This window comes from Terrapene carolina, unplaced genomic scaffold, assembly GCF_002925995.2.
Source record: "Terrapene carolina triunguis isolate 2854851 unplaced genomic scaffold, T_m_triunguis-2.0 Scaffold103, whole genome shotgun sequence".
Taxonomy (NCBI): domain Eukaryota; kingdom Metazoa; phylum Chordata; order Testudines; family Emydidae; genus Terrapene; species Terrapene triunguis.
The window spans coordinates 1,255,126-1,280,936 of record NW_020664454.1 but is presented as its reverse complement, the minus strand read 5'-3'; the positions used below and the strand labels follow the sequence as shown (position 1 = coordinate 1,280,936).

The following is a 25,811-nucleotide window of genomic DNA, read 5'->3' as shown; positions in this document are numbered from 1 at the left end:
TGCCTGCACCTCACACCCCTCCAGCACCCCAACCCCCTGCCCTGAGCCCCCTGCTGCACCCCGCACCCCTGTGCACCCCAACCCCCTGCCCTGAGCCCCTTGCTGCACCCCATACCCCTGCCCTGAACCCCCTCATACACCCCGCACCCCTCCTCTGCCCCAATCCCTTGCCCTGAGCCCCGTCCTACACACTGCACCCCCTCCCACACCCCGCACTCCCTCCTGCACCCCAACCCCCTGCCCTGCATACAATTTCCCCACCCAGATGTGGCCCTTGGCCCAAAAAGTTTGCTCACCTCTGGGTTAACACCTACTCAGCTAAAAGTGATCTTGCAATGTGACAGCAACTTTGGGACGTTCATATTTATGAACAATATGCAGATCTTATCCCTATGTGCCAGTAGATGGCACTCTTTGTATGTAGATAGACAGATACTGCTTCTGGGGTACAACTCTCAACAATAATACGCTTTGAGACTGCAGTACCCTGCCTTTTAATTTATTTTTGAAATCGGAGTAGATCCATTTCTCTCTGTTCTTCACTAAACCTCATTCCAGCCTTCCTGAAAACTGTGCATCAGCTAGAAGGAAAGCCCTGACTCCATTCATTCAGGACAGTCTGAGTTTAATGGCACCAGTACGCCTGAGTGGGTGCTGGCTGGGCTACTGCAGCAGATACTGTGGCATTTAGTAGCTGGCCATACAGGCTGCTGGATGTTCTGAAGTTGCTTAGGCTGTGTGACATATTTCCACAACATTAAATCATGCTGCATTTGCTAGGCTCTTCAGCAGCTTGTGTGAAGTTTTTAGGGTGGAACATTGTACACTGGTCTTAGTGAAAACAAAAAAAACAACATATTATTGTACATGTTAGTTTGAGCCAGTAGCAAGGTGCTTATTAGCTGCATCTTGCCCTTAAGGTAGGTTGAGCATAACACCCATTATATGCCTTTCTTAGTACTAAAGTCTTCTAAAAGGCAGAGTAGAGTCATTGATAAACCAGAGAGATGTATCACCCCATTGTTTTAATTACAAGCTTTATTTGCTGCTACAGTTTGATCAATGCAATGAAGGCAAACTCAGATTTGTGTTCAGGTGAAACCAAGTGTTTCTTCCCAGCAGCAGCATATCCTTCAAACCAGTACTCTGCTCAGATCACACAGCCTAAGAGCTAATGAAGACTAGGAGAGAACATTACAAATATACTGTATATTTGTGCTGACAATGAAAGGAAATTATCTAGAATTTAGTGCCTTGCGGATCAAAACACTTGAGACCAAGGAGCAGAGAGCAAAATTAGGTATAAATGCTGTGAAACATACCTCGCTGTGCATCTGTGAAGGTATGTTTACTCCTTGCCCCAAAACCTCTTCTGCATGGATGGGGTTCCCTAGATCCAGAAAGGATGGATGGGACCAGGACAGGGGAGGACTGGAGACACTTTCCACTCCAATGTTCTCTTAGAAACCTTGAAGGGCAGTGGCAGTGCAGAGGCCAATGGGAGAGTCAGGTGCACCTGGAGTCTAAAGGCGGAAAGTGGAATGGCAGATCACAGAGAGGTGAAAGGCTTCAGGTCCATCAAGAGAGAGGCAGGGCCAGAAGACCACCTTTTGGGGTGTGTGGAAGCAGTAGGAGGAGCTAGCTGGCACCATCAGTGGGAGAGCATTATGGAAACAGGCCCAAGGTAAGAGCAAGAAGGGCTAATGTGGAACAGGGCTGGCCCACAACGTTTTGGTACCTGAGGCGGGGAGCTCAGATGACGCCCCAATGCCCCCTCGCTTGGGCCAAAACTTTGAAAGGTCTCAATTCTGCCTTCTTCCTGTTCTACTCCTCTCCTGGTACAACTCTGTTACGTACCTCAATAAAGGAGAACTAACAACTTAAAATGCCTTGTTCAAAAATTTTAAGTAACACTTAACTTTCAAACGCCTGAATAGCAAATGTAACTTTTTGTCTGCATAGTAAACACTGGCATTTTTATCTGTTTGAATAATCAAAATGGTGCTTTCCGTGCCTTCTTGGTTGCAAAGATTTGAACTGCTTCCTGAAGGTCAACAGTCTGGGCCAGCTCATGCTCTTTTGAGATGGTTGCAAGTCCAACCAGCCTCTCCTGTGTCATTGTGGAGCATAGATGTATTTTTATTAACTGCAGCTTGGAGAAGCTGTGTTCTCCACTGGCAACTGTTACAGGAAATGTTAGAAGTATGCACAGAGCAACAAAAGCATTTGGAAAGAGGGTGGTTATCTTATTTGTGCACATATATTCCAGAACAGCCTTTAGAGTTGATCCTGCTGAAATGTATCTTGAAAGGGCTTTCAGTTCATCACCTAAATCACTCGCATCAATATCGCGCATGTCATCATGTGTCAACACTGTCTCTAGTGCCCTGAATTGCTGGTATAGGTCTTCTTCAGGTATAGTGAGGAGTTTTGGAATATCATACAACAGCCCAAATTGACTGCTGTGTTCCTTGAGCTGCATGAAACGTTCAACTGACTGTATTGCACAATCTAGCACCTGGTTAAAGAATTCAACTTTGAATTGTTGTTTGGGGTCTCTTATGGGATTATCCTGTGCCTCATAATCAAAATGTCTTCTTTGGGCACTCTTGTATTCTTGAATGGGTGGGGAAATAGCTTCAGTGTGAAGTTCCTCTGCCAACTTCTGTGCACTCTTCAGAACGTTTTGAAATCCCTCATCTGACTGATAAGATTGTAGGTATGACTTTGCTTTGTCCAGTTGTTCCATTGCTCCAGATATATCAAGGTCAACATCTTGAGTCTCTTGCTTACAACGTTTATTTCAAACAGTATGTCATGCCACAACACTAAGCCACACAGAAATTTGAAGTTGCGGAGATAAAAGAAGAAGGAGGCACGTGTCAGGACCCTAATTGGTCCCTGGGTGATCGCTACTTCCCACCACCCAACACAGATGTAATGAGGTTGGGTAGTGCCCATCTAAGAAACATTAAAACTACTGATTATTTCCTTAAAAGGGTTTTCAATGACTTTTGACTATAAAGGCAACACAGAAAAAATAAGAAAAGCAAGAAAGAAGACCAACACTGAATAAGGATTAATATAAATGGCAAGTTATACTGAAGACAAGCACAAGTGCATATAAAGTTATTATTCATTAGCTATTTACTACTATTCTTAACACCATAGAGTACATGTAAAGTTATTATTCATTAGCTACTTACTACTATTCTTAACACTATAGTATTGATACAACTTGATATTAATTTAGCTCGAGCAACCAGACTTCTTTACTCCATAAACTTATACTGCATTCATCTGAAAATATGTTACCCTTCAGTTCGCCATTTTCCGCACTGGCCAGGTACAGTCGACAAGTGCACGTCCCTTCGATTCAGGGGGTGTGGATCAAGTTTCCCTTATGACCGAAACACACATGCAGTCCCATGCCTTCATACTTTTTATCTGATCTGTTGGCCGTGTCTTAAAACAGACCAAGCTTTGACAGTATAATTTATGCTTACTTATTTCCTTGTAGCCAATTATTTTAAATGTGGGTTAGACAACCTGTGCCCGGGGGCACAACTTATCTCGGTTTATAGGAGTCAGCATACTGTGATATCTGGTTGCAGTGCGTTTCTGACCACACGTCTTAGCTTACTTCTGCAAAGCTTGCCCTTTTCACCTCTGCAAAGCGGAAGTTTGAGGCCTAACATTAACAATACCTTTGTTCATTTTAATCTTGGCAATACTTTTATTCAGAGATTAATCACAGAAGTTATGTATGTTTCTGGTGATTCTGCTACTGTTCTCCCACGAACAGTTCCTGTCGTAGCATTATCCTCCATAATGGCAACTATGGCATCATCTATCATCCCAATTTGGTGTTTGATAGGCTTTATTGCCTCCACTCGACTTTCCCATCATGTGGCACTCAGTGGTTTCAGTGTCAGAGAGGATGGTCCCAGATGTTGCTTCAAAATTTGCCATCAATGAGTTGATGCAGAGAAAAATACATTGATGCTTTGAATTACATTAAAAAATTCAGCAGCTTCACTAGAAGCTGATGTTGCATCACTGACCACCAATTTCAATGAATGAGAACTGCATGGGACAAAAAAAGCTTGAGGGTTTAACTCTCGGATCCATGTCTGCACTTCTCTGTTCTGTCCTCTCATGTTGGCACCATTATCGTAGCCCTGACCTCTCATGTCAGCTATCGCAATTCCCGTATCTTCCAGCTTTTTAAGAAGCACATTTGTCAAACGAGCTCCTGTAGTATCATCAATGTCAATAAGTTCTAGAAAATGCTCTGACAGTCACCATTGCAGGGACATTTTCACTAGGTTCTGTTGTTGTTACAAAACGCACCATTAAAGTCATTTGTTCCGTATGGCTGATGTCAGGTGTGCAGTTCAGAATAACAGAGTTATATCTTGCTGACTTCAGATCTGCCACAATCTTCTGTTTGACTTTTGTTGCCAGTAACTGTATGATCTCATTTTGAATTGGTTTTCCAAGGTAGTGGTGTGTGTACATTTCTTGGGTGGTGACTCTTCTTAGATGCTCCTGGAGTACAGCATCAAACTCAGCCATCAGCTCCACAATTTTAAGGAAGTTTCCATTGTTTGGCACATACTGCTGATCTGAAGTGCAATGCAGTGCTAGGTTTTGGGAAGCAAGCATTCTCACAATGGCAATGAGCCTTTTCAGAACATTTTGCCAGTAAAGAGACTCTGATGCAATCTTCTCTTGATGCTGATCATCTACGGTGGCCTTTAACCTTAGTCTCATCTCAAGCTCTTTCCACCTATGGAATGGTCTCTGGTGATTTGCTGCCTTCTCATGACATGCCAGATTTCTAGCCAGATTTTTCTAGTCCTTTGTTCCTGTAGAACCCAATGTGGCTGGAACATTAGACTGGAAGAGTTTGCAACAAAAACAGTATGCAGCATTCTGGGGTTTTGAGTACATAAGGCATGGCCTCTCCACTTTGTCACCATTGGGGATTTCACGCCAGTAATGTGTTGGATGGAAACTTCTATTTTCATTGTTTTTCACTTGCTGTGGCCCATGCAGCACAAGGAAGTCCCTCAGGGTACTGCTCAAGTGGGTCCATAATCCTGGATCATCTAGACTTAAGGAACTAAACTCAGCAGCAGCTGTTTCTTGTGCCTCCACCACACTCTTCTCCGATCTACACTTTTCTTCAGGAATGTGCATGGTTACATCCATTTGAAATGGAGATATGGATGCTGCAGTAGCTGCCAGGTTAGCTGCACTCTGACTAACTGGAAGATCAGGCATCTCCTCACCACTCACATCCTCACTGGGGCCGGAGGGCTCACCATGAACATTTGTGTCTATGTATCTCAGGAGAACGCTCCTCCCTGCTTAGATAGAAAAGCTTCCTTTGCTTTCTTTTTTCTGAATGCTGCACCAAAGGGGCGTTTTCTTCTTTCACTCATGACTTCTGTTCTGTGCCAGCTATAGTGGCTCTCAACACTCAGTTGAAGGGGACAAATAAGCAGGCTGGTAGCAGGGCCTGAGTGAGGGAAGATATCAGCGTCTTAAGGGCCTAACTGGCTCCTACTACTTCAGTTGACTGCCTGTTCTCCTCAAGTGTGTTCAGGGAAGCAGCAGGAAACAGGAAGCTCCCTGAGAAGCTGGTGTTAATCAGTCCAGGCTCCTGGGGGTGCTTGAGAGGTACATAAGAGGCTCCTCCTCCTCCTCTCTCTCCCTGCAGCTCCTGCTGCTTTCTATTATTCCCTCTCACCTTTTCTCCTGCCTGCCTGTTATGTCTCTTGTGCCCTCCTTCCTCCAGCACAGCACTCCACCATCTCTGTGCCTCTAGAGCAGAGAGAATACATATGCACCAGCAGCAGACAATTTGGGTCCTAGTGGTGCCCCCCCCCACAGTCTGTCACCTGAGGTAGCTGCCTCAGTTTGCCTAATGGTAAGGTCAGTCCTGATGTGGAACAAAGCAGGTGGCTGATGAAGGGAGTGGGTGTTATGAAAAGGGTGAAAAAACAAAGAGGTGTGTTGCAACCTGTTGAGCTAGGAGTACTCCTGGTGCACCTCTAGAGTTGTGTGTCAGTACCAAAGAGTTAGTCAGAAAATAGTAGCATAAATGCTGCTTAATGGTGCAAATGAATAATCAAATCAGCTGTGACATTCAAACTCTGGATTTTTTTAAATATAGAAGTTTCCAAAGAGAGATTAAAAGAATTAGAAATACAGAAGAATTGCAAGAGAATTTCATCGGTAAAACTGTATTTTTAAGTCTTTTAAAATATTTTCAGGCTTTTTTGTTTGCACGGCGTCTCCTCTTAATTGGGCAGGCGCTTAATGGAGATGATAGATGGGACAACCCAAGGGGCAATCTAACACTTTTATTAATGTGGCATGTAGACTCAAGGGAAAGTATTCAGGGCCAGGTCCTGAATATACACATACACAGTCACATCAGAATGAGTGAGAAGAGAATCAGGCTCTGTGCACTCATGTGTGTTCGGGCTGGCTGGGCTCAGCCTGTACTTAAATCATTAGCTGATCATTGTTAGGTGGGGGTACAGTATAATGCGGATCATGTTATGGCTTTTGTTTTGGGTGGGGAGAGCAAGAGGGACTAAAAGAGCTGATATCCTTCCTGCTCCCTAGCTCGGACTAGGAAGACCGATGTGGGTAAAAAGGCATTTTAAAAGCTGAGAAAGGAAAGTGTTTTTTTCCATTCACAATATCAGTGAGATATTTAGAAGTTTTTTCTTCTCACAAAGAGCTGCTCTAGGCCTTTTGGAAAATCTTCCACGTATCACCTTGTGGCTTTTTCAACAAGGTCCTGGCTATATCTATCTATCTATATATACATACACACACTTCTTTTGCACACACAGGTGTTTACTTTTTTCTTGGAAAGGATCATAAGGAAAAAAGACTTCAAGAATGACACTTCTCACAGCTTTGACTTCTGTCACAGCCTCATTTGGAGTTTTCAGGCAATGACAGAGTCCTTTTGGGGAAGTTTGAGAAACTGGGGGTTATGACCTATCACTTCTTCATCTCACGGACATAAGAAAGGTAGGCCGCTTAATATGGCCTTCTAAAGAAGAGGTCAAATTATCCTTTGGACAGAGAAAAAGAGGAGGCAGCAAAGGTGCCAACTCTGTCCACATATCTATTCAAGGGACACCATCATGGGACCTAACCACATCAGCCACACCATCAGGGGCTCATTCACCTGCACATCTACCAATGTGATATATGTCACCATGTGCCAGCAATGCCCCTCTGCCATGTACATTGGCCAAACCGTACAGTCTCTACTCAAAAGAATAAATGGACACAAATCTGACATCAGGAATTACAACCTTCAAAAACCAGTAGAACACTTCAATCTCTCTGGTCACTCAATAACAGACCTCAAAGTGGCAATTCTTCACCAAAAAAACTTCAAAAACGGACTCCAACATGAAACTGCAGAACTGGAATTGATTTGCAAACTGGACACCATCAAATTAGGCTTGAATAAAGACTGGGAGTGGATGAGTCATTACAAAACCTAATTTTACCATACTAATTTCCCCCTGCTGTTACTCACACCTTCTTGTCAACAGTTTGAAATGGGCCATCCTCATTACCACTACAAAAGTGATTTTTCCTCCCTTGGTATTCTACTGTTAATTGAATTGTCTCATAGACTGACACCCCACCTGTTAAGGCAATTCCCTTCTTTTCATGTACTATGTATATATACCTGCTACTGTATTTTCCAATCCGTGCATCTGATGAAGTGGGTTCTAGCCCACGAAAGCTTATGCCCAAATAAATTTGTTAGTCTCTAAGGTGCCACAAGGACTCCTTGTTGTTTTTGCTGATACAGACTAAGACAGCTACCCCTCTGAAATTTGAAATTTAGGAATTTGTTTGGTTTTTTAAATGATTCAATTCAATTAATGTTTCACACAAACAAACTTCATGGGGTGCACACACACTGCATTTGGCAAATATATTTCATTATTGCTACTCTGATTGGTCAGATGGTATTGGTTCTGTTACTTTATTCGGTCTCTTTGGGGCCTTGAAATAGAACAAAACAAAAAACAGATAACCCTGGGAATATTCTTTATTCTGGGCCTTTGAATCTCTCGGAGAGGGGGCAGGAGCAGTTTGTAGAGCTGAGAGGAGCCAGTCCAAAAAGATTAGGGAAATGTAAGGACATTTCAAATCTTTTCTTTCCTAGACCACTTGAGTCAAGCGATGCCTGGGACATCATTGCTGGAAACATTAGGCTACTGTCATAATCTTATAGGGTGGGTGTGATGGGCTGGATCACAGAAACCCCCTTGGGAGCTGCCACCGGATGCGCAAAGATTACCCCTGCTCCTGTTTTCCTGCCAGCTCAGGACTTCAGCACCCTGTCTTGCTGAGCCAGACACTCCCCCAACACAGACCCAGGGTCTGAATTACCTGCCCCAAAGCTGCAGGTTTACCTGAAAACAGCTCACAGAAGTGTGCTTGTCTTTAGCACTCAGATGCCCAACTCCCAATGGGGTCTAAACCCAAATAAAACCGTTTTACCCTGTATAAAGCTTATACAGGGTAAACTCATAAATTGTTCGCCCTCTATAACACGGATAGAGAGATAGGCACAGTTGTTTGCTCCCCCACGTATTAATACATACTCTGATTTAGTTAATAAGTAAAAAGTGATTTTATTAAATACAGAAAATAGGATTTAAGTGGTTCCAAGTAGTAACAGACAGAACAAAATAAGTCACCAAGTAAAATAAAATAAAATGCGCAAATTATATCTAATTAAACTAAATACAGATAAGATCCTCACCAGTTCCAGAATGCTCCCTTTTACAGGCTAATCTTCTTTTAGCCTGGGTCCAGCAATCACTCACACCCCCTGTAGTTACTGTCCTTTGTTCCAGTTTCCTTCAAGTATCCTGGGGGGGGGTGGGGTGGAGAGGCTCCTTCTTTAGGCAGCTGAAGACCAAATGGAGGGGTCTCCCAGGGGTTTAAATAGACTCTCTTTTGTGGGTGGAGACCCCCTCCCCACCCTGTGTAGAATCCAGTCACAAAATGGAGATTTGGAATCACATGGGCAAGTCACATGCCCATGCATGACTCTGGACTTGCAGGTAGCAGCCATTACCTACATGCTACCTTGAATGTCCTCAGGTAGACTTCTTATGTGGATTGGAATCTTCCAAGCTCTTTTGTCTGTTAAGTGCTCCCTGATTGAGCACCTAATTTGCACATTCCTTTCCCAAGAAGTGACCAAATGTTCTAACTAAGGCTACTTAGAAATCAAGCAATGATACAGCCAATGTTCATAACTTTGAACACACAAATGGTGCCTGCATACGACTAGGATGAACATAACCAGTAGATCATAACCTTTACATAGATATGTTACATGGCATATGTAGCAAAACCCTATTCCAGTTATATCATACATACATTTATAAGCACCCCCCCATAAAGCCTTATGGGGTACACTGTCACAGTAGGGACAGACTGAAAGTTAATTTTCACTCATCATATTCACATAGGTAATTGCATGTGGTGTATGTAATCACAGACCCAAGAAGGAAGGGGTGTAAGGGTATGTTGGATGAAGATAGATATTTCCAGAGAATGTTTGTGAAAAGGAAAGTGAGCAGAGACTGACAGCTGAAACTGACAAGGTTTCACACTGCTGTTAACAAGCTGATAGAGCCCCATGTAATTCGGTGTACTGTGTAAATGTACACATTGCCCTAAGAAAAGAGAAGGGCATAGCTGAGGCATTCTAGTGGTATCTGAAACCCACTTATGGGAAGCAAGAGGCGCTCAGCAAGAAGTGTATTTGAACCCCACTGTGGAGAAGACAAGCACAAGGGGCCCAGTACAGAGCATGCATCACCAGAATTTGAGTATCTCAAGCGTCTCATTTTGATATTGCTCAAGTGGGTGAAGCTTATTTTGTGGGTGGAGCTTAGAAGAGTAAAACCACAGGGTTGGTTTTCCGTTTGACCCCTCTCTATAACTGATGTGTGCAAATGTATTTCCATCGAGTAGCTTGCCTTATGCTAGCCACAGACACACCTGAGGCATTGCTGGCCTAGAAGAAGGACTTCCTGAAGAAGAGATGGCACTTGCAGTGCCATGGAGCCTTCTGGTCTAAACTTAGTATTGCTTGGAAGCTATATCTTAGTGAAATGCTCCATCTAGTACCTTGCAACAGGGTGCCCTACCATCTGGAAATTTTGGGTGAGTGAGAGTTTTGGCCTTAACATTTTGCAAACTTGGGTGCATACAGTTAGGCATGTTTGCACTGGCTTGGATGGCTCTCCAGCATGCTCCCAAAACAGGAGCACAGCAGTTTCTCAGGGTATAAACCAAAGCTTCAGATAAGGAACCCTCCCTGTCTACGTACAAATGAAGTCAGAATGAAAGCCCTTTTCTGGGGACCAGTCAGGAAAGCAAAATCTCCCTGAGTTTGAGAGAGAAAAGACTAGACAAGCCACTCCTTATTTTCTGTCTCCTGTTATACATGGTACTTATGCCCACTAGGTTAAGAAGCTCCTGCTCCAGCTGTTCCCCAGACACTTAACAGCTCCATATTCTCGTTCCAAACGAGCAGCAAGCCTGACACAAAAAAGAAGAGGTTTAACCCTTGGCTCTGTCTAGGTTACCTTGGCCCAGCTACACAGGCCGAGGAAGCAAATGGTTAGTGTACCTCACGACACATGTAAATTTCTAATGAGGCACCTAAAAGCAGCCTCTTTTTCAGAGATGCTGACATAGGTTTGTTTGGATACAGTGGTGCCTCAATGCCATGATGATGGCTGCACAAAAACTGCCAATAGTCAGCCAGAATCTATGAATTCCCCAAAGTTGTCAGTGGTTACCAAGAATACAGCTCTGGACTAGTGATGGACCCAAACTAAACACCTCACATTGAAACACCCCAGAACTTCGAAGAAATTTGGAACCTGTGTCGACAGGACTGACTTTAAAACATAACTCACATTTAACTATATGTACTGAGCAGCATCAGATTCTAACAGGCTGAAACTGATCCTCGGTGCAGTGTCTTTATGATGAACAGACTGGTGTCAAGATACCCCTTTTTATAAAGAGAACTATGTACAGAAAGGATTTAACAAACTTGCTGCTGCTCTGTGTAGCTGCAGCCTGCAACTGCCCTGTGCTGGGCTTCTTCGTTAATGTCCCAGCACAAAGCATGTCAACAGAAACCAAAGTCTGCAAAAAGAGTGCACAGGAAGTGTAGCATCTCTACTCTTCCTGGAGGCCTTGCTGTATACCACACTCTGCAGAGGGTGAGCTCAAAGTCTGTGCATCACTTACCCCTCATGTAATGCTACCCAGCTAAAGTGGTGCAGAGCCTACTGCTAAAGTCACTTTCAGAGATGGATCATTCCTTCTAAACCAAGCTTCTAGTTATTTCCATAGAAAGGTATTCTATTGCATTTTTGTCCACTAGAGGGAGTGCTAGGCTCATCTGTCTACCTCAGGGTTTAGAATCACGGTAGCTATTTAGCTATTTTAGAGGTTTGCAGCTTTACTGATCTTAAAAGTAGACAATGTAGATGATGATAGTTTTCTACTTGTTCAATTAAAAAGTATTTGTCAGTCCAATCAAAGTTATCACATGATTAATTTCAGAAATTTTAAGAGGAGCTCTATTCAGGCATTGTAGGAAGGGCAATGAAAAACCACAATTAAAAAAAAAATAGACTTCTTTAGCTTTGTCTTTTATCTATCCAAGTATCTGTTGTAGGTATTACTAAGGGACTGGTTGTCATAATATGGTCCTGATCCATCGAGGCACCTAAGCATCTTTAAGCTTTAAGAATGCAAGAAGTCCTGTTGCATGAAAAGGACTATTCATGTCTTTAAAGTTAAACATATGCTTGGATGGATCACATACTATGGGCATGAACCAAAGCCCATTGAAGTCAATGGAGAACTGTACCTCCACTATTAGACTCCTCACTTGTTGAATCCCATAGAGATCAATTCTTTCTGGTCCTTTTCAAGAGCTACACGCAACCACTAGAGAAAATGATCAGGCAACTGGAATCAAGTGCCAGCAAAATGTAGAGGGGACACAGCTCTACTTATCCTTCATCCATACAATCACACCACTACCACCAAAATGGCCCAGCGACTGGACAAGATCAGTTCATGGACAGAACAGTTGGCTGAAGCTGAACCTAAATAAATGGAGGTGATGGTGATGGGCAAAAGAAAGCCTTTGAAGAGTTAGCAGCCACAGTGCAGTCTGCTTTCATTGAAGGTACACACATTGGTCAATATAGTCTATACTTTAGAACTCTTGGATTCCTCACTGAGGCTATGCTCTCATATAGCAACATCTGTGAACAACACTTTCTACCATCTCCAGTTGGCTAGGAGACTGCATCCTATCCTGACATTATTCACACCTTTGTCACCTCTTGGGTGCACTATTGCAATGCAATATACCTGGGCATGAAGCCTTCAGTGCTTAGGAAACTCCAACTAAAAGAGAACACTGCAGCACATCTCTTCAACAACACAGGCTATCACGATGTCAGAAACTGAGAAATGGATGGTCAGGCCTAGTGATTGGAGCATCGGCGGTCCGGCCGAGCAGTCGGGCCTGGAGTTGGAGCAGGAATCAAGAACAGGGTTGGAACAGGAACAGGCACAGGGTGGGGCTGGAACAGAAGCAGCAGGGGATATTCTCTCTGAGGTAGCAACGTTGAACAGACTGGAATGGCTGCTCTCCTTGGGAGTCTATATCCCTGGCCTTGGGGTCACCTGGTTAGAACTTTGCCTGTGGACTGGCTGAGTGCTGTTTGATTGACATGGAGCCCTCAAATAATCAGGCTTAGGAACGACTCAGCAGGCTCAGGCTGTGGGATGACTGAGCAGCACTTGTCAGGCTCAGAGACGACTCATTGCACGCAGGCCCATCAAACCTGTTCTCCACCCTGTACACTGGCTTTCCATAGGATATTGAATTAAGTTCAAAGTCTCAGTCCTTAGCTTCAAGGTGCTTCATAGCCTGGGGCCAAGATATTTAAAAGGCCACCTAAAGCTTTGGGATGAAGACCACAGTTGACAACTCTGTTCCTCTGGCACAGTGGAACTCTCAACAATAAAGGTAAAGCTCAACCGCATGGAAGGTAAAACTTTCGCGGGGTCCAGTCTGAGACTATGGAATGAACTCCCCCAGGAACTAAGGTCCATCACAAATTCATCACCTTCCACTCTAAGTGCGAGGCACATTTATTTGACTTTGCCTTCTCTAACATTAATACATAGCAACGTGCATACAAAAAACAACACCACACAACCCTACCACCAGAAGACACTCCACTGCATACAATTCTCCTCCTGGGGAGAAAATGAGAACACAAACATGTGACAGATGTTAGGCACATTGCATAATGCACTACTGGAAAGCACTCAGTTACTACAGTGATGAGTGTGGCATAGGAACTAGAAAAGAAGTGGACTTCAGTGGTCTTTGGATCAGGTCCTAAATTAGCTTCATATTCAGGAATTAAGATTTATAGTATTAAAAATAGTGTACCTCAAAATGTCTATAAAAAAAAAAGTATGCGAAGGGTAGTTCTCTCAAAGAATCTGATTCCTTACAGTGGAAGAGATTTGAATGCAGGAAAAAATGTAACCATAAAAGTGCTAGTTCTAAATTGCTGCACAGAAATTTAATGTATGTTAGTGTGATAATTATACCGTAAGCCCGGGCTTTTGTAAGCTTATTGTTCAATACAGCTGTCTTACCATATATGGCATTCAGGTGATATTTACAAGATCGATGGTTTCTGCATGCAGAAATTAATTCCAGCTCTTGTGGATAAGACACTGTAGTATTCATGACTGAGCTGGAGACCTGTTGAAGTGAAACAAAATACCGTATACTATATTGTTATCAGTGAGAAAAAAGAATGATTCCCTCATGCAGCTTGAGCAAAACATTAAGAAAGTAGAGATGCAATTCACACAAGAGCCATCTAAATCTATTCAACTGGAACAGAACAGCAAGGAACGCGTGTGACCAAATTTGTTTACACTGAGCTAATCTGCCTTTGATTTTAAGTACACAAGGGCTTTAACTGAAAAGTTATAAGGCTTCTAATTAAATGCCGGCAATACAGAGTACCTCAACTTCAGGGGAAACTGATTTGGAATAAAAATATTAACATAGTGCCTGATCCAGAGCTTCCATTGAAACCACTGGGAGCTTTTCTACTGACTTCAACAGGTACAGGATCAAGCCCATAGCCTAACCCCCATTTGAGAGTCTTCTTTTATTCCCATTTATCCAGTTCATTGTTTTGACCCAATCTGAAGCTTTGGGGATGCTTTCCTGAAGTTAGAGGCACAACTTATACCATCTAACGCATTGCCAGCATTTCAAGCAAAGAGGTTCAAAGAATTAGAAGCAGAGATCCAACGCACATTTCAGACGAGTTCAATTCATACTGTTATAAATGGAATCATAACATACATATAATCTCACTTTCGGTATGGAACACCTTGGAAAGCATTTCTTTAATTTCACCTCTAACTTACTGCTTAAATCTCTCCATATCAAGTCCCCCCCTCTAATAAAATAAATAAATGACCAAGCCCAGCAGTTAGAAATTGTTGATGTGCCAGATTGCACAAACCAGCCCAGCCTTATTTCTAGGGGGCATTCCACAAATAACTTTCATTATGTATGGGATGTTTCTGATCTGTTATCTTGAAAGAAAAAAAAAGGAGCTCTAATGCTTCTATAATCTCATGGAGAAGGCATTTGACTGTGCAAAGCAGCCATTTATATTAAAGGTCATCAGAACTGTGGGCTGCAGACAGATTTGACAGCTGGGTTCACAGAGCATATAGAACAGAACAGAATTTTAGATTTCAGCTGCACCTTTTTCGTCCCAGATCACTTTAGAAAACAAAGATTTAGATTCCGGTGATGCAGTGACTGCATAGGCAAACCCGACAGCCATTATGAGTCAGGCAATAACTCACCCACATCCTTGGACTCTGGAAACTATTTTATTGAGACAGTCAATGGAGAAAAATGAATTGCCATTACCTTTAGTATTCCTTATAGTGCATGGCACTTTTTGTTCCCTGTAACAGAATTCTACAATATTCAATTTGCCATACTGCCAAACTTCCCCACAGTTAATTTTAGTTAACAAAAAATTACATACAAGTTACAAAATTAAATAAAATCAGAATCCCTCTCCCACAAAATTAGTCAGAGTGCCTGAGGTTGGTCCAATGATCATTTCACTGATAAGACTTATTTGACTTTAATGTGTAAATAGAAACTTGGTTAAATATATTCCCTTGCCTAATATCTGGGAATTTGTTTCAAAAAAGGCAATGACCTTCAGAATGCATCTTGGGCCCCTGTGATTTGATCTGTGCTTTTGTCAATGATTTACAGTATTCTGCAATGCTCAGAATCTGGAGGTTTTTCTATTCTACCCATCAGCACTGGAACCAAAGGGTCTCCAAGCCAAAGGAAAAACTTGTTTTCAACTATTTTATATGAAATATTTACATATGTAAAAGAAATGTGGTGGAGCCTGAATGAAGTTTCTCCTCTGATTCTCTTGATAGCCTATCTAATATGTCAGGATACAGTAACAGCACATAGTGTGGTAACAGGATTGCCTTCCCAGAGGTAAGTCTATCTCCATATAATTTAAGATACAGCTTTACATTACTGTCTATCTGGCTAGCCTATCAATTCAGTCTCAAATGGAGGCATATGGGCACTGTTATCTGTAAACAGCTACCAGAAAAGAATATTGGCAATCATCCAAATAATGGTCTAGTAATTGGCGTTCCTTGTTATATGCACTGTTTGTATGTACTTTATTCTTTTAAGGGAGAATATTCATTTATTTTAAATTTACTGTGCTATATTTGTGTAGCTATCTCCTCGATCAAGCTTTATTTATAATTAATATTTTGCTTTCAATTGTAGTGTTTGCAACACTACAATTGTTTCATATTTATGATTTGAATGTTTAATCAACATTATTTGATTTGCTTAACATTCAAATAATGAATTAAATGGGAATTATATATGTCTTTATATTTATTTCCCATTTTATATCTCATTATGAATGTCATTTTGGCTTTAAAAAGGAATAAACAAGTGACATTTCTTTAAAGAAAACAGTTTTATGAGAAAAAAGATTGGATTTTTCTGCAGTTGTTAATTGCAAACTTGTTTTAAAGGCAAATATGATTTTGAAGGCTCAAAAAAGGTATCAGTGATAATTGGAACATGGAGGCAGGGAGGACATAGAAAGAAAAAAAATGCTTGTTAGAGATACATTTAATTATGAAGGCTTACTCTGGTAATCCCTTTTGAAAGTGAACAAAGCAGAGATTTTTGATGTTTGATGAACTTATCAAACAAAGCAGAATAATGAAGAGGTAAAATTTTAAAAGCTAGGTGAAGGTGAGCCAATTAAATACTTTATGAAGTGCTGAAGGATATAGCCACCAAGGATATAGGATATAGCTACTGTCAGGATGAACATATATGTTTTCCAGAGTGTTCTGTCTTCAGGTTTCTGGTGTTTGTCTGCAGATCCAGTGTGTTTTCATCTAACACTGATCTGTATCCATAGGCTCCTTTGCTGAGCTTGTGTGTTTCATTTAGTATTCTCTCTTCTCAAGCTTCCGATGAATCCCTAATGTACCCCATACCTCCTCTAATTATCAGTGTTTCTCTTTGGACCATAGTTTCTTAAGTAAAACAGATTGCTCATTAGTTAATCGCCCAAAATAATCATCATGCTGAGGGTTAGAAATAAACCCACAAAATGTGTTTTGAGCTAAGGCAGACACAGATATTTTGGTACAGTACTCCACAACACAAAACACTGCTTTATACAAATACAAATTGTAAGATTGAGGGGCAAATGCTCATAAGTACTGCTCTGGGTGGTGAGACAAATATTTTACTGGTGCTATGAATGAGCTTCTTTGAGGATCTGATCCAAAGTTGAAGTCAATGAGAGTCTTTCCGTGCACTTTAATGGGCTTTGGATTAGGCCTACAGAGAATTGTTTGTGCACACTGAATTTCTGAACCTTATACAGCATTTTTTTTTTTAACTCCTTACGTGGCTAAAACTCCCTTTGAGGACAATGAGAGTTTTCCTTGAGTAAGAAGTGAGTGAGGAGTCTTGTACAAGGCCCTCTATGCCTCAGCCTTAATAGTTGTTGAGTGTCCTTTCTTTTGGGGGATTTAGTTTCCCTATATGCTGTAGTGTACAGTGCATTTCAACAGTATCATTAAATTAGACTGTAAAATTATAAAGCGGATTCCATATACTCACACGGATATTGTTTGGTTGTGTTATCAAAACACTGGGGCAAATTACTGGTTGGTGTAAATGTGCCGAGCTCTGTTGACTTCAGTGGAGTTTCACTTATTTATACCAGAAGAGGATTTGACCCTTGGTCTTTAGAGATTTGAATTGTTATTCTCCTCTCAGTTATACCGATAAAAATCCAGTGTAATACACTGACGGCAAAGGGATTTCATAGGCATAAGGAAGGGTAGAATTTAGCCCAATCACATTTAGAATTGTATTGACATGGTTTCATTCCATCTGTGCATTTCAGAATCATTTCCAAATTTCCATTAATGTTTTTAAACTCTATTTTGACACTGGAATGCCATGTTCATGCACTTGCAATTACATTATCTTGACAATTTTGGGGTGAGATGTGAGAGGAAAAGCAAAAAGTGGATTTCACTCTAAACTTTTATATTTTTGCCATTCCTCCACTTCACTACAGATTATTTTGCTTTCTTTTTCCTTAATGTAGTAGTTGCACCGTATCCGTTTGCAATACCCTCTCCTACTGTATCTTCTGTGCCTATTATATTCATAGCCTCCACCTTAAAATTTCCTCACATTAATTATATGCTTTCCTTTACAAATTGTCCTCAAAAGAGACTTCAAGGTCAAAATGCTGCTTGTTATTTTTACTTGGATTCTCAGTGTGAATTCAAATCAGCTTCCTCTTCCATTTCCAGCATTCTGTTTCTGACCATCTTCTAGAACTTGGGTATAATCCATTATTTATTAGGAGCTTAATGGGTGTTGTAAAAACCAAACATAATCACATACACCATTCTGGAAAAGGATGTAATCTATTGGTAGAGCAGGAAACAGGAGATCAAGACATCCAGTTTCTGTTTTTGCTTCTGCCACTGGCAAATTCTATTGGTCAGATTTTTAGCTGGTGCAACCTGGTGTAGCTTCAATGACCCTCAGTGCAGTTACACTGATTTACACCACCTGTGGTTTGGATCCAACTCTCTCCAGCAAAAGTTTCTAGTTTCCTCTAAAATCTGTGCTTGTACGGAAAACGGATATGATTTTCCTGCTGCTTGGCTCCACAGCTATTACCTCTTCTTAAAACTCTACTCCAAAACTTAGGCCGGTATCATTTAATCTCTTCAGAAGAACCAGCAGAGATGTCAATACCCCGGCTCCTGTGAACTGTCAGCTAAGCCAGTGGTCAGAATGGACGGGTTGCTTTCCTTGCCAAGAGAAAAAAGTAAGTCTCAACCATAATGTATTCACTTATCTTCAGATGTGTCTGTAATGAGCATGTACAGAGATTAATTATATGTATTATGCATATTCATAGTTTCTGAAACATCCAGTAAACTCATCCAAATATGATAAACATTCTCTTGTATTAGAAACACGGGGCCTGAGTCACCTCTTACTTACGCTGGTGTAAATTAGGAATAATTTCATTTAAGCCAAAAGTGTTACTAAGGTGCAAAACTGGTGCAAAGGAGAGAAGAATCAGGCCCGCAATATTTGGCTAATAGTTTTCTTCTTTATCTAGCTGGGGTTTAATTGAATTTCTGTTGACTCAATGCAAATATTCAGATATAGAAATGCTTTGAAAAGCATTCGTTCATCAGCTCTGTTTACTCTGATTTTTGTATCATTTCACGTGTTTCTTCACAACTATTAGGTATGGGTCATAACTTCTATTTTCCACTTATATTGTAGGCAGAAACCAAGAGGTCAAGCATATGGAATGAGTGGGAAAGGAAGAGCCATACTCCAAATGGGGTTGCTCTTCCTCTTCTTTTTGTTCAGTTTGATAGGGAGCAGCATCCACCATTAATCAGCCACAAATGCTGTGCGCCTTTCAGGATCTCAGTTGTGATTTTTGTTTGTCTGCATCTGATATTCCTATAGCTCACACCACATTCCACTACAAAACATATGTAACTGGAAAAGCTTAATGCCACATCAAAGGCATAGAACAAAGGCACAAGGTCCAGAATTTGGAAAAATTAACTAACTTTACCAGGCATTGGGCCTAATGGAACAGAAACATTAGTTAAAATGTGTGTAATTAACCGAAAATGAGGACTGGGAAGTTTACATACTCCATCCGAAAGGCCTGCGGTACCTGCATGATGTTGAAATTAATAAGTAATCTATTCCACCACTGTAAAAGAGCCGCTTAGTTCAAAATAATAGGTGTTATTCAACTCAGACTGGTTTAAATCAGGAGTAACCCCACTGAAGTCAATGGATGTACACCAGATTTACAACAGCCCATTGTCTTTCACCTTATTTTCATTCTTGCTAAGCCCTTTAACTTCCATAGCTGGCTGCAGTAATATTTATTTATTCCTAAATAATTCAAACACTTTCTAACAGGTTAATTTATAAAGGAGATTTGTTTTTACTACTACTTAATATTTAATCAAAATCTTATTATTTCTGGATATAAAGTTCTTGTTAATTGGCCAATTTCTTTGCCTATTTAATGTGATTTAGTACAGATACAGAACTTTGCTACAGCCTGCCAAGTTCAAAGGGAATAAATGCACTGGTCATCTCTGGGATGAGGCAGCATGCCGAGCAACAGAAACATGTGCAGCAAGCCAACGCTGTGGAAAAGATTTTCAGTGTGAGGAGACAGGTGAGTGACATGCTATCGGGAACAACAGCAAATGAAGTTTGGTCCTGGATGAGATAGAGTCAATAATGAGAACAATGGACCAGTTCCTCAGCGCAAATTCTCTGGCTAGATTACATCTCCCATGATGCACCATGTTGTCTCCTCATGGTAAGGGAAGGGAATGTGTCCTATGAGTCCCTGGATGTGGTGCATTGTGGGAGGTGTAGTCTGCCCAGATTTCAGATATTGGCTTAATCACAACTTCTCTCATTTCAGGTGTTCTTTTTTTGATGAAAAATTAAAATTTGTGGGAAACAGATCGCTTTCTTGAAAATTTTGTTTTGTCAAAAAAAAAAAAAAAACCCCACAATTTTCTATCAAAAAAGCGTTTTGACAGAGAATTTTTCTACCAGCACGAGCTACAGCAGAATCAGGAGATCAGGTGGCTGTCCCTGCAAGATGGGGTTGCATCAGTATAGTTTTTACTTACAACACAATAGTGCCAAGTTCTGCTTTCTAGTATACAATACCATTATAGATATTAGGAAACATGTGCACCATATCTAGGGCCAGATCTTCACACCAATTTACTCCAGCTGCAGATATGTCCCTTCATTTTCAATGGCACAAGTATTCTCAAGTTGTGCCTCGTGCAAACATTCATTTCTGAAATATAATTATTGTAACAAATTCCCAAAACACCTTCTGCAACTCGAACAGGCAAAACTGTACATTAACCTGACAGTTAATTTCACTTAGCCAACTGAAGAAGCTACTTATTCTTGTAGTTCCTATTCAGGAATATGATCTTAGATAATTAACATACTGGAGCATCAGCAAAATGAACTTGACAAGATTCCCACAGTGGATCCATTATTTAGAACTTAGGAGGTGTCCAACGCAGGCTCCACAGTTGTGCGGCACTGCACATTGCAAGGGAAAGTTTTAGGATGGTTTCAAGTTCAAACTCTGCTTTTCTCTAAGCAATAAGGCCCAAATCCTGGTCCAAGTAACCCAGATAAGCATTAAGAAGATTTGTAGATGCAGGGAGGGAATAATCCTTTCTTCCAAGCTATAGTGATGTAGCAGAAAGCACTGAAGTAACTCTTGTGGCTCTTTTGCCCATCGCTGTAGTGAAGAATAGCTAGCAGATTACAGATCCACCAGCTTGCTGGCCCCCTAAACTCCTGCTCAAAGGGGTGCATGGAGCCCCATGAATCACAAGGAGTATATGCCCCCTGCCTAGTCTTCTGGAATCCTGCCCTGTCTCTGCTGCAGGCAGAAGACAGCAGTTCTACTACTGCAATAGCTTATCTCTACCTGGAAGGGTGAGAGGGCAGTGTGACTTCCTAAGATATAGGAACGGACAGACTGGGTCAGATCAAAGGTCCATCTAGTGCACTATCCTGTCTTCCAACAGTGCCAATGTCAGGTGCCCCAGAGGGAATGAACAGTGCAGGTAAGACATTGTAATACATGTGAAAAACAATAGAGTGGTCACCTTTAATAATGCCACCATTTGCCAGCCCTGACCACAGAGGTTTCGCCAAGCTTTCCCCTGTACATGAATAGGGGTATTGTAAATGCCAGTGTGGGGGTAACTTAACAAATGGTGACTTTTTAAATGGTGGCCACTGTGCAGTTTTCTGTGAACAAGACAGCAAGTTCACCTTGCCTACTAGCTAAGAAAAGATTCACTGACTCTGGCACAGGGAAGTGTAACTTAGTTCTCCCTACACCTGCTGGCCTCTTGAACCAGAGTGGGGAATTCACCTTGAAGGGAAGCAGGTGGCCTATGGCAGCTTAATATCCTGCTGAGGGAATAAGCTGAGTCACTGGATCCCTGGATGCTCAAGCCATACTGCTACCACAGCCAGGGCTGCCCACACTTAGATGTCTCCTAAACACCACACCACAGAAACACTAACCCAGGAACCAATCCCTGTAACAAACCCCGTTGCCTACTCTGTCCCCATATCTACTCTAGTGACACCATCAGAGGACCCAACCACATCAGCCACACCCTCAGGGGTTCAATCACCTCCACATCTACCAATGTGATATATGGCATCATGTGCCAGCAATGCCTCTCTGCCATGTACATTGGCCAAACCAGACAGTCTCTACGTAAAAGAATAAATGGACACAAATCAGACATCAGGAATGGTAACATACAAAAGCCAGTAGGAGAACACTTCAATATCCCTGGATATTCAATAACAGATTTAAAAGTAGCCATCCTTCAACAACAAAAACTTCAAAAACAGACTTCAAAGAGAAACTGACGAGCTACAATTCATTTGCAAACTTAACACCATTAATTTGGGCTTGAATAGGGACTGGGAGTGGCTGGCTCACTTCAAAAGCAATTTTCCCTCTCTTGGTATTGACACCTCCTCCTCAGTTATTGGGAGTGGACCTCATCCACCCTGACTGAATTGGCCTTGTCAACACTGGTTCACCACTTGTAAGGTAACTCCCTTCTCTTCATGTGCCAGTATATTTATGCCTGTATCTGTAATTTTCACTCCATGCATCTGAAGAAGTGGGTTTTTTACCCATGAAAGCTTATGCCCAAATAAATCTGTTAGTCTTTAAGGTGCCACCGGACTCCTCATTTTTGTGGATACAGATGAACATGGCTACCCCTCTGATACATGTACATATACACTTCAGGTCGCTGTATTAAACGCCACCTTGTATGTAACGGAGAGCCAGACTGTAGAGATGGATCTGATGAGAATAACTGTGAGAATGAAGATACTGAAAGCCTCTGTGAAAACCTAGACCCAATTCCTGGGTCTGAAAGAGCAGCTCAAGGGTAAGTAATTAATCTATATTTGCTGTTCTTGCAGTCAGGCCAGGATTACCTTTTTTATGTTGCTCTTATTCAGTAGTAGCATCATTTTTCTATTAATTGAGCTCTGACAGCGTGCATGGTGCTGTACAAAACAGAAGGACAGTATTGTCCCTAGGACTTCAAAGTCTAAACGGTACAGCATGAGTAACAAGGGAGGCAGCATGCTGTAGCAGACAGGGCACTGGACTTTGAGTCAACAGACCTGGCATGTGATCCAAGTTCTGCATCTGACTCACTCTGTGAGCTTGAGCAAGTCACTTTAACTGCAGTGCAGACATGCCCAGAGAGGTTAACACCTGCAGCTGGCCTGTGTCAGCTGACTCGGTCTCACAAGGCTCAGGCTAGGGGGCTATTTAATTGCAGTGTTGACATTTGGGCTTGGGCTCGGGCTCGCCTGGCAGTGTCTAGAGCCCAGTCTTCAACCCAAGTGTCTACACCTCAATTAAACAGCCCCCTAGCCTGAGGCCCTGATTATGACTGAATTAGGTTAGAAAGAAGTGGAATCTAAGACAGGTATCATTGGCAAACTGTCTATGATGGCATCACTTATACACACACACACACACACACATATACATATACATATACATATACAGCCTTATGTGAAAGAGAATAGGAGCTACAGTATGAGAATGTGGTCATTCATCATTTAACTCTACATTCGCTTGATCCAAAGCTGCAGAAGTTGGTGGAAAGACTCCCAGTAAGTTAAATGGGGTTGGTGGGGGGGGGGGGGGGGGGGGGTTTGGAAGAGGCTCCAAGGGAGTCTATCAAAAGCTTATCAGTCCACATATTTATTTTGTTTTCATTGTCATAGACTACTGTAATGTATATTTCCCTCTGCAAAGCACACAAAAGTAAGTGTTCAGTATCTTCATAAAGGAAAGTCATGCTTCACCAAGCTACTAGAATTCTTTGAGGGGATCAACATGCCTGTGGACAAGGGGGAAAACCATTGGAGACAGTGTACTTAGATTTTCAGAAAGCCTTTGACCAGGTCCCTCACTAAAGGCTCTTAAGCAAAGTAAGCTGTCATGGGATAGGAGGGAAGGTCCTCTCATGGATTGGTGACTGGTTAAAAGATAGGAAACAAAAGATAGGAATAAATGGTCAGTTTTCAGAATGGAGAGCGGTAAATAGTGGTGTTCCCCAGGGGGTCTGTACTGGGACCAGTCCTATTCAACATATTCATAAATTATCTGGAAAAAGGGGTAAACGGTGAGGTGGCAAAATTTGCAGATGATACAAAACTACTCAAGATAGTTAAGTCTCAGGCAGACTGTGAAGAGCTATAAAGGGATCTCTCAAAACTGGGTGACTGGGCAACAAAATGGCAGATGATATTCAATGTTGCTAAATGCAAAGTAATGCACATTGGAAAACATAATCCCAACTATACATATAAAATGATGGGGTCTAAATTAGCTGTTATGACTTAAGAAAGTTCTTGGAGTCATTATGAATAGTTCTCTGAAAACATCCAGTCAATGTGCAACGGCAGTCAAAAAACCGAACAGAATGCTTGGTATCATTAGGGATAGCTAATAAGACAGAAAATATCATATTGCCCCTATATAAACCCATGGTATGCCCACATCTTGAATACTGAGTGCAGATGTGGTCACCACATCTCAAAAAAGATATATTGGAATTGGAAAAGGTTCAGAAAAGGGCAACAAAAATGATTAGGGGTATGGAACGGCTTCCGTATAAGGATAGGTTAATAAGACTGGGACTTTTCAGCTTGGAAAAGAGATGACTAAGGGGGGATATAATAGAGATCTATAAAATCATGACTGGTGTGGAGAAAGTAAATAAGGAAGTGTTATTTACTGCATCTCATAACACAAGAACTAGGGGGTCACCAAATGAAATTAATAGGCAGCAGGTTTAAAAAACAAGGAAATATTTCTTCACAAAACACAGTCAGTGGAACTCTTTGCCAGAGGATGTTGTGAAGGCCAAGACTATAACAGGGTTCAAAAAAGAATTAGATAAGTTTATGGAGGATCGGACCATCAAAGGCTATTAGCCAAGATGGGCAGGGATGGTATCCCTAGCTTCTGTTTGCCAGAAGCTGGGAATGGGCGACAGGGGATAGATCACTTGATCATTACCTGTTTTGTTCATTCCGTCTGGGGCACCTGGCATTGGCCATTATCAGAAGACAGAATACTGGGCTAGATGGACCTTTAGTCTGACCCAGCATGGCCATTCTTATGTTCTTGAAGAGAATTTCCAGTTCTGAGGAATTTCTAATTCTACTTTCATTTCAGGCTACCAAGTTAGCAAAAAGCTATTGACAAACTGAAGGGAATTGAGAGAAGAACATCTAAAATGGTCAAGGAGCAGGAGGAAATGACTAATATGGAAAGACTAAGTGAACCAACTATGAATAGTTTGACTAAGTGAGAGCAGTCTACAAGTATATGGAGGGTGTTAACACCCAAGGGGGAATAGGTAAATGGGAGAACAACTAACAGAAGAGTGATGAAATTAAGAAACAGAACATTTACTTTGACTATCAGGAAGAACTTTGTGACAGTGAGATGGATTAGGAGGCTGTGAAATGATTTCCCAAGGGACTTTACGGAAGCCCCATAATTTGGGACATTTTTATAACTCTACCTGACCAAACACTAGAAAATGAACTGCAGAGAACCATGTTGTATTGGAAGAGAGATGAACTGGATGATTTCATTAGTGTCTTCCATCTCTAATTTATGATTGTATGATACTGTCTTTGAAATAACAGGCTATTTGTCTCATTTTTAGTCAGAGAGAAAAATCGCTTTAGTTTAGTTCCCACAGGAGAAGACAAAAATGGAGGTGTGTGGAATCAAAACCTCCCATTTATGAAGCGAAAGATCCTGAGTCATTGCTATCCAAAGCAACGTAGAGTCCAGTGTCTGAGAACAGAATGTATGTAAAGTCAAAGTGGGGGGGGTAGGTAGCAATTTTTTTGT

At 41.6% G+C, this 25,811-nt stretch overlaps 2 protein-coding genes across 3 annotated transcripts in view; one reads left to right on the top strand and one right to left on the bottom strand.

Moving 5' to 3' along the window:
• The window catches only part of LOC112120544 (FYN-binding protein 2), a 65,649-nt gene extending 50,362 nt beyond the window's left edge, over positions 1 to 15,287 (bottom strand). Inside the window, exons 1-2 of the mRNA XM_026651858.1 lie at positions 15,222 to 15,287; positions 13,792 to 13,900 (exon numbers count right to left, since the gene is read on the bottom strand). Of these exons, the coding sequence (XP_026507643.1) occupies positions 13,792 to 13,803 (12 nt within the window). The 5' untranslated portion in view covers positions 13,804 to 13,900; positions 15,222 to 15,287. The remainder of the gene's footprint in view (positions 1 to 13,791; positions 13,901 to 15,221) is intronic.
• Positions 15,288 to 15,455: 168 nt separating this feature from the next.
• The window catches only part of LOC112120553 (complement component C8 alpha chain), a 42,268-nt gene continuing 31,912 nt past the window's right edge, over positions 15,456 to 25,811 (top strand). Inside the window, exons 1-4 of one of the 2 annotated variants that reach the window (XM_024219675.2) lie at positions 15,456 to 15,700; positions 18,488 to 18,608; positions 19,862 to 20,006; positions 22,662 to 22,806. In XM_024219675.2, the coding sequence (XP_024075443.1) occupies positions 15,591 to 15,700; positions 18,488 to 18,608; positions 19,862 to 20,006; positions 22,662 to 22,806 (521 nt within the window). In that variant the 5' untranslated portion in view covers positions 15,456 to 15,590. The remainder of the gene's footprint in view (positions 15,701 to 18,487; positions 18,609 to 19,861; positions 20,007 to 22,661; positions 22,807 to 25,811) is intronic. The other variant, XM_024219676.2, reaches the window with a different exon arrangement.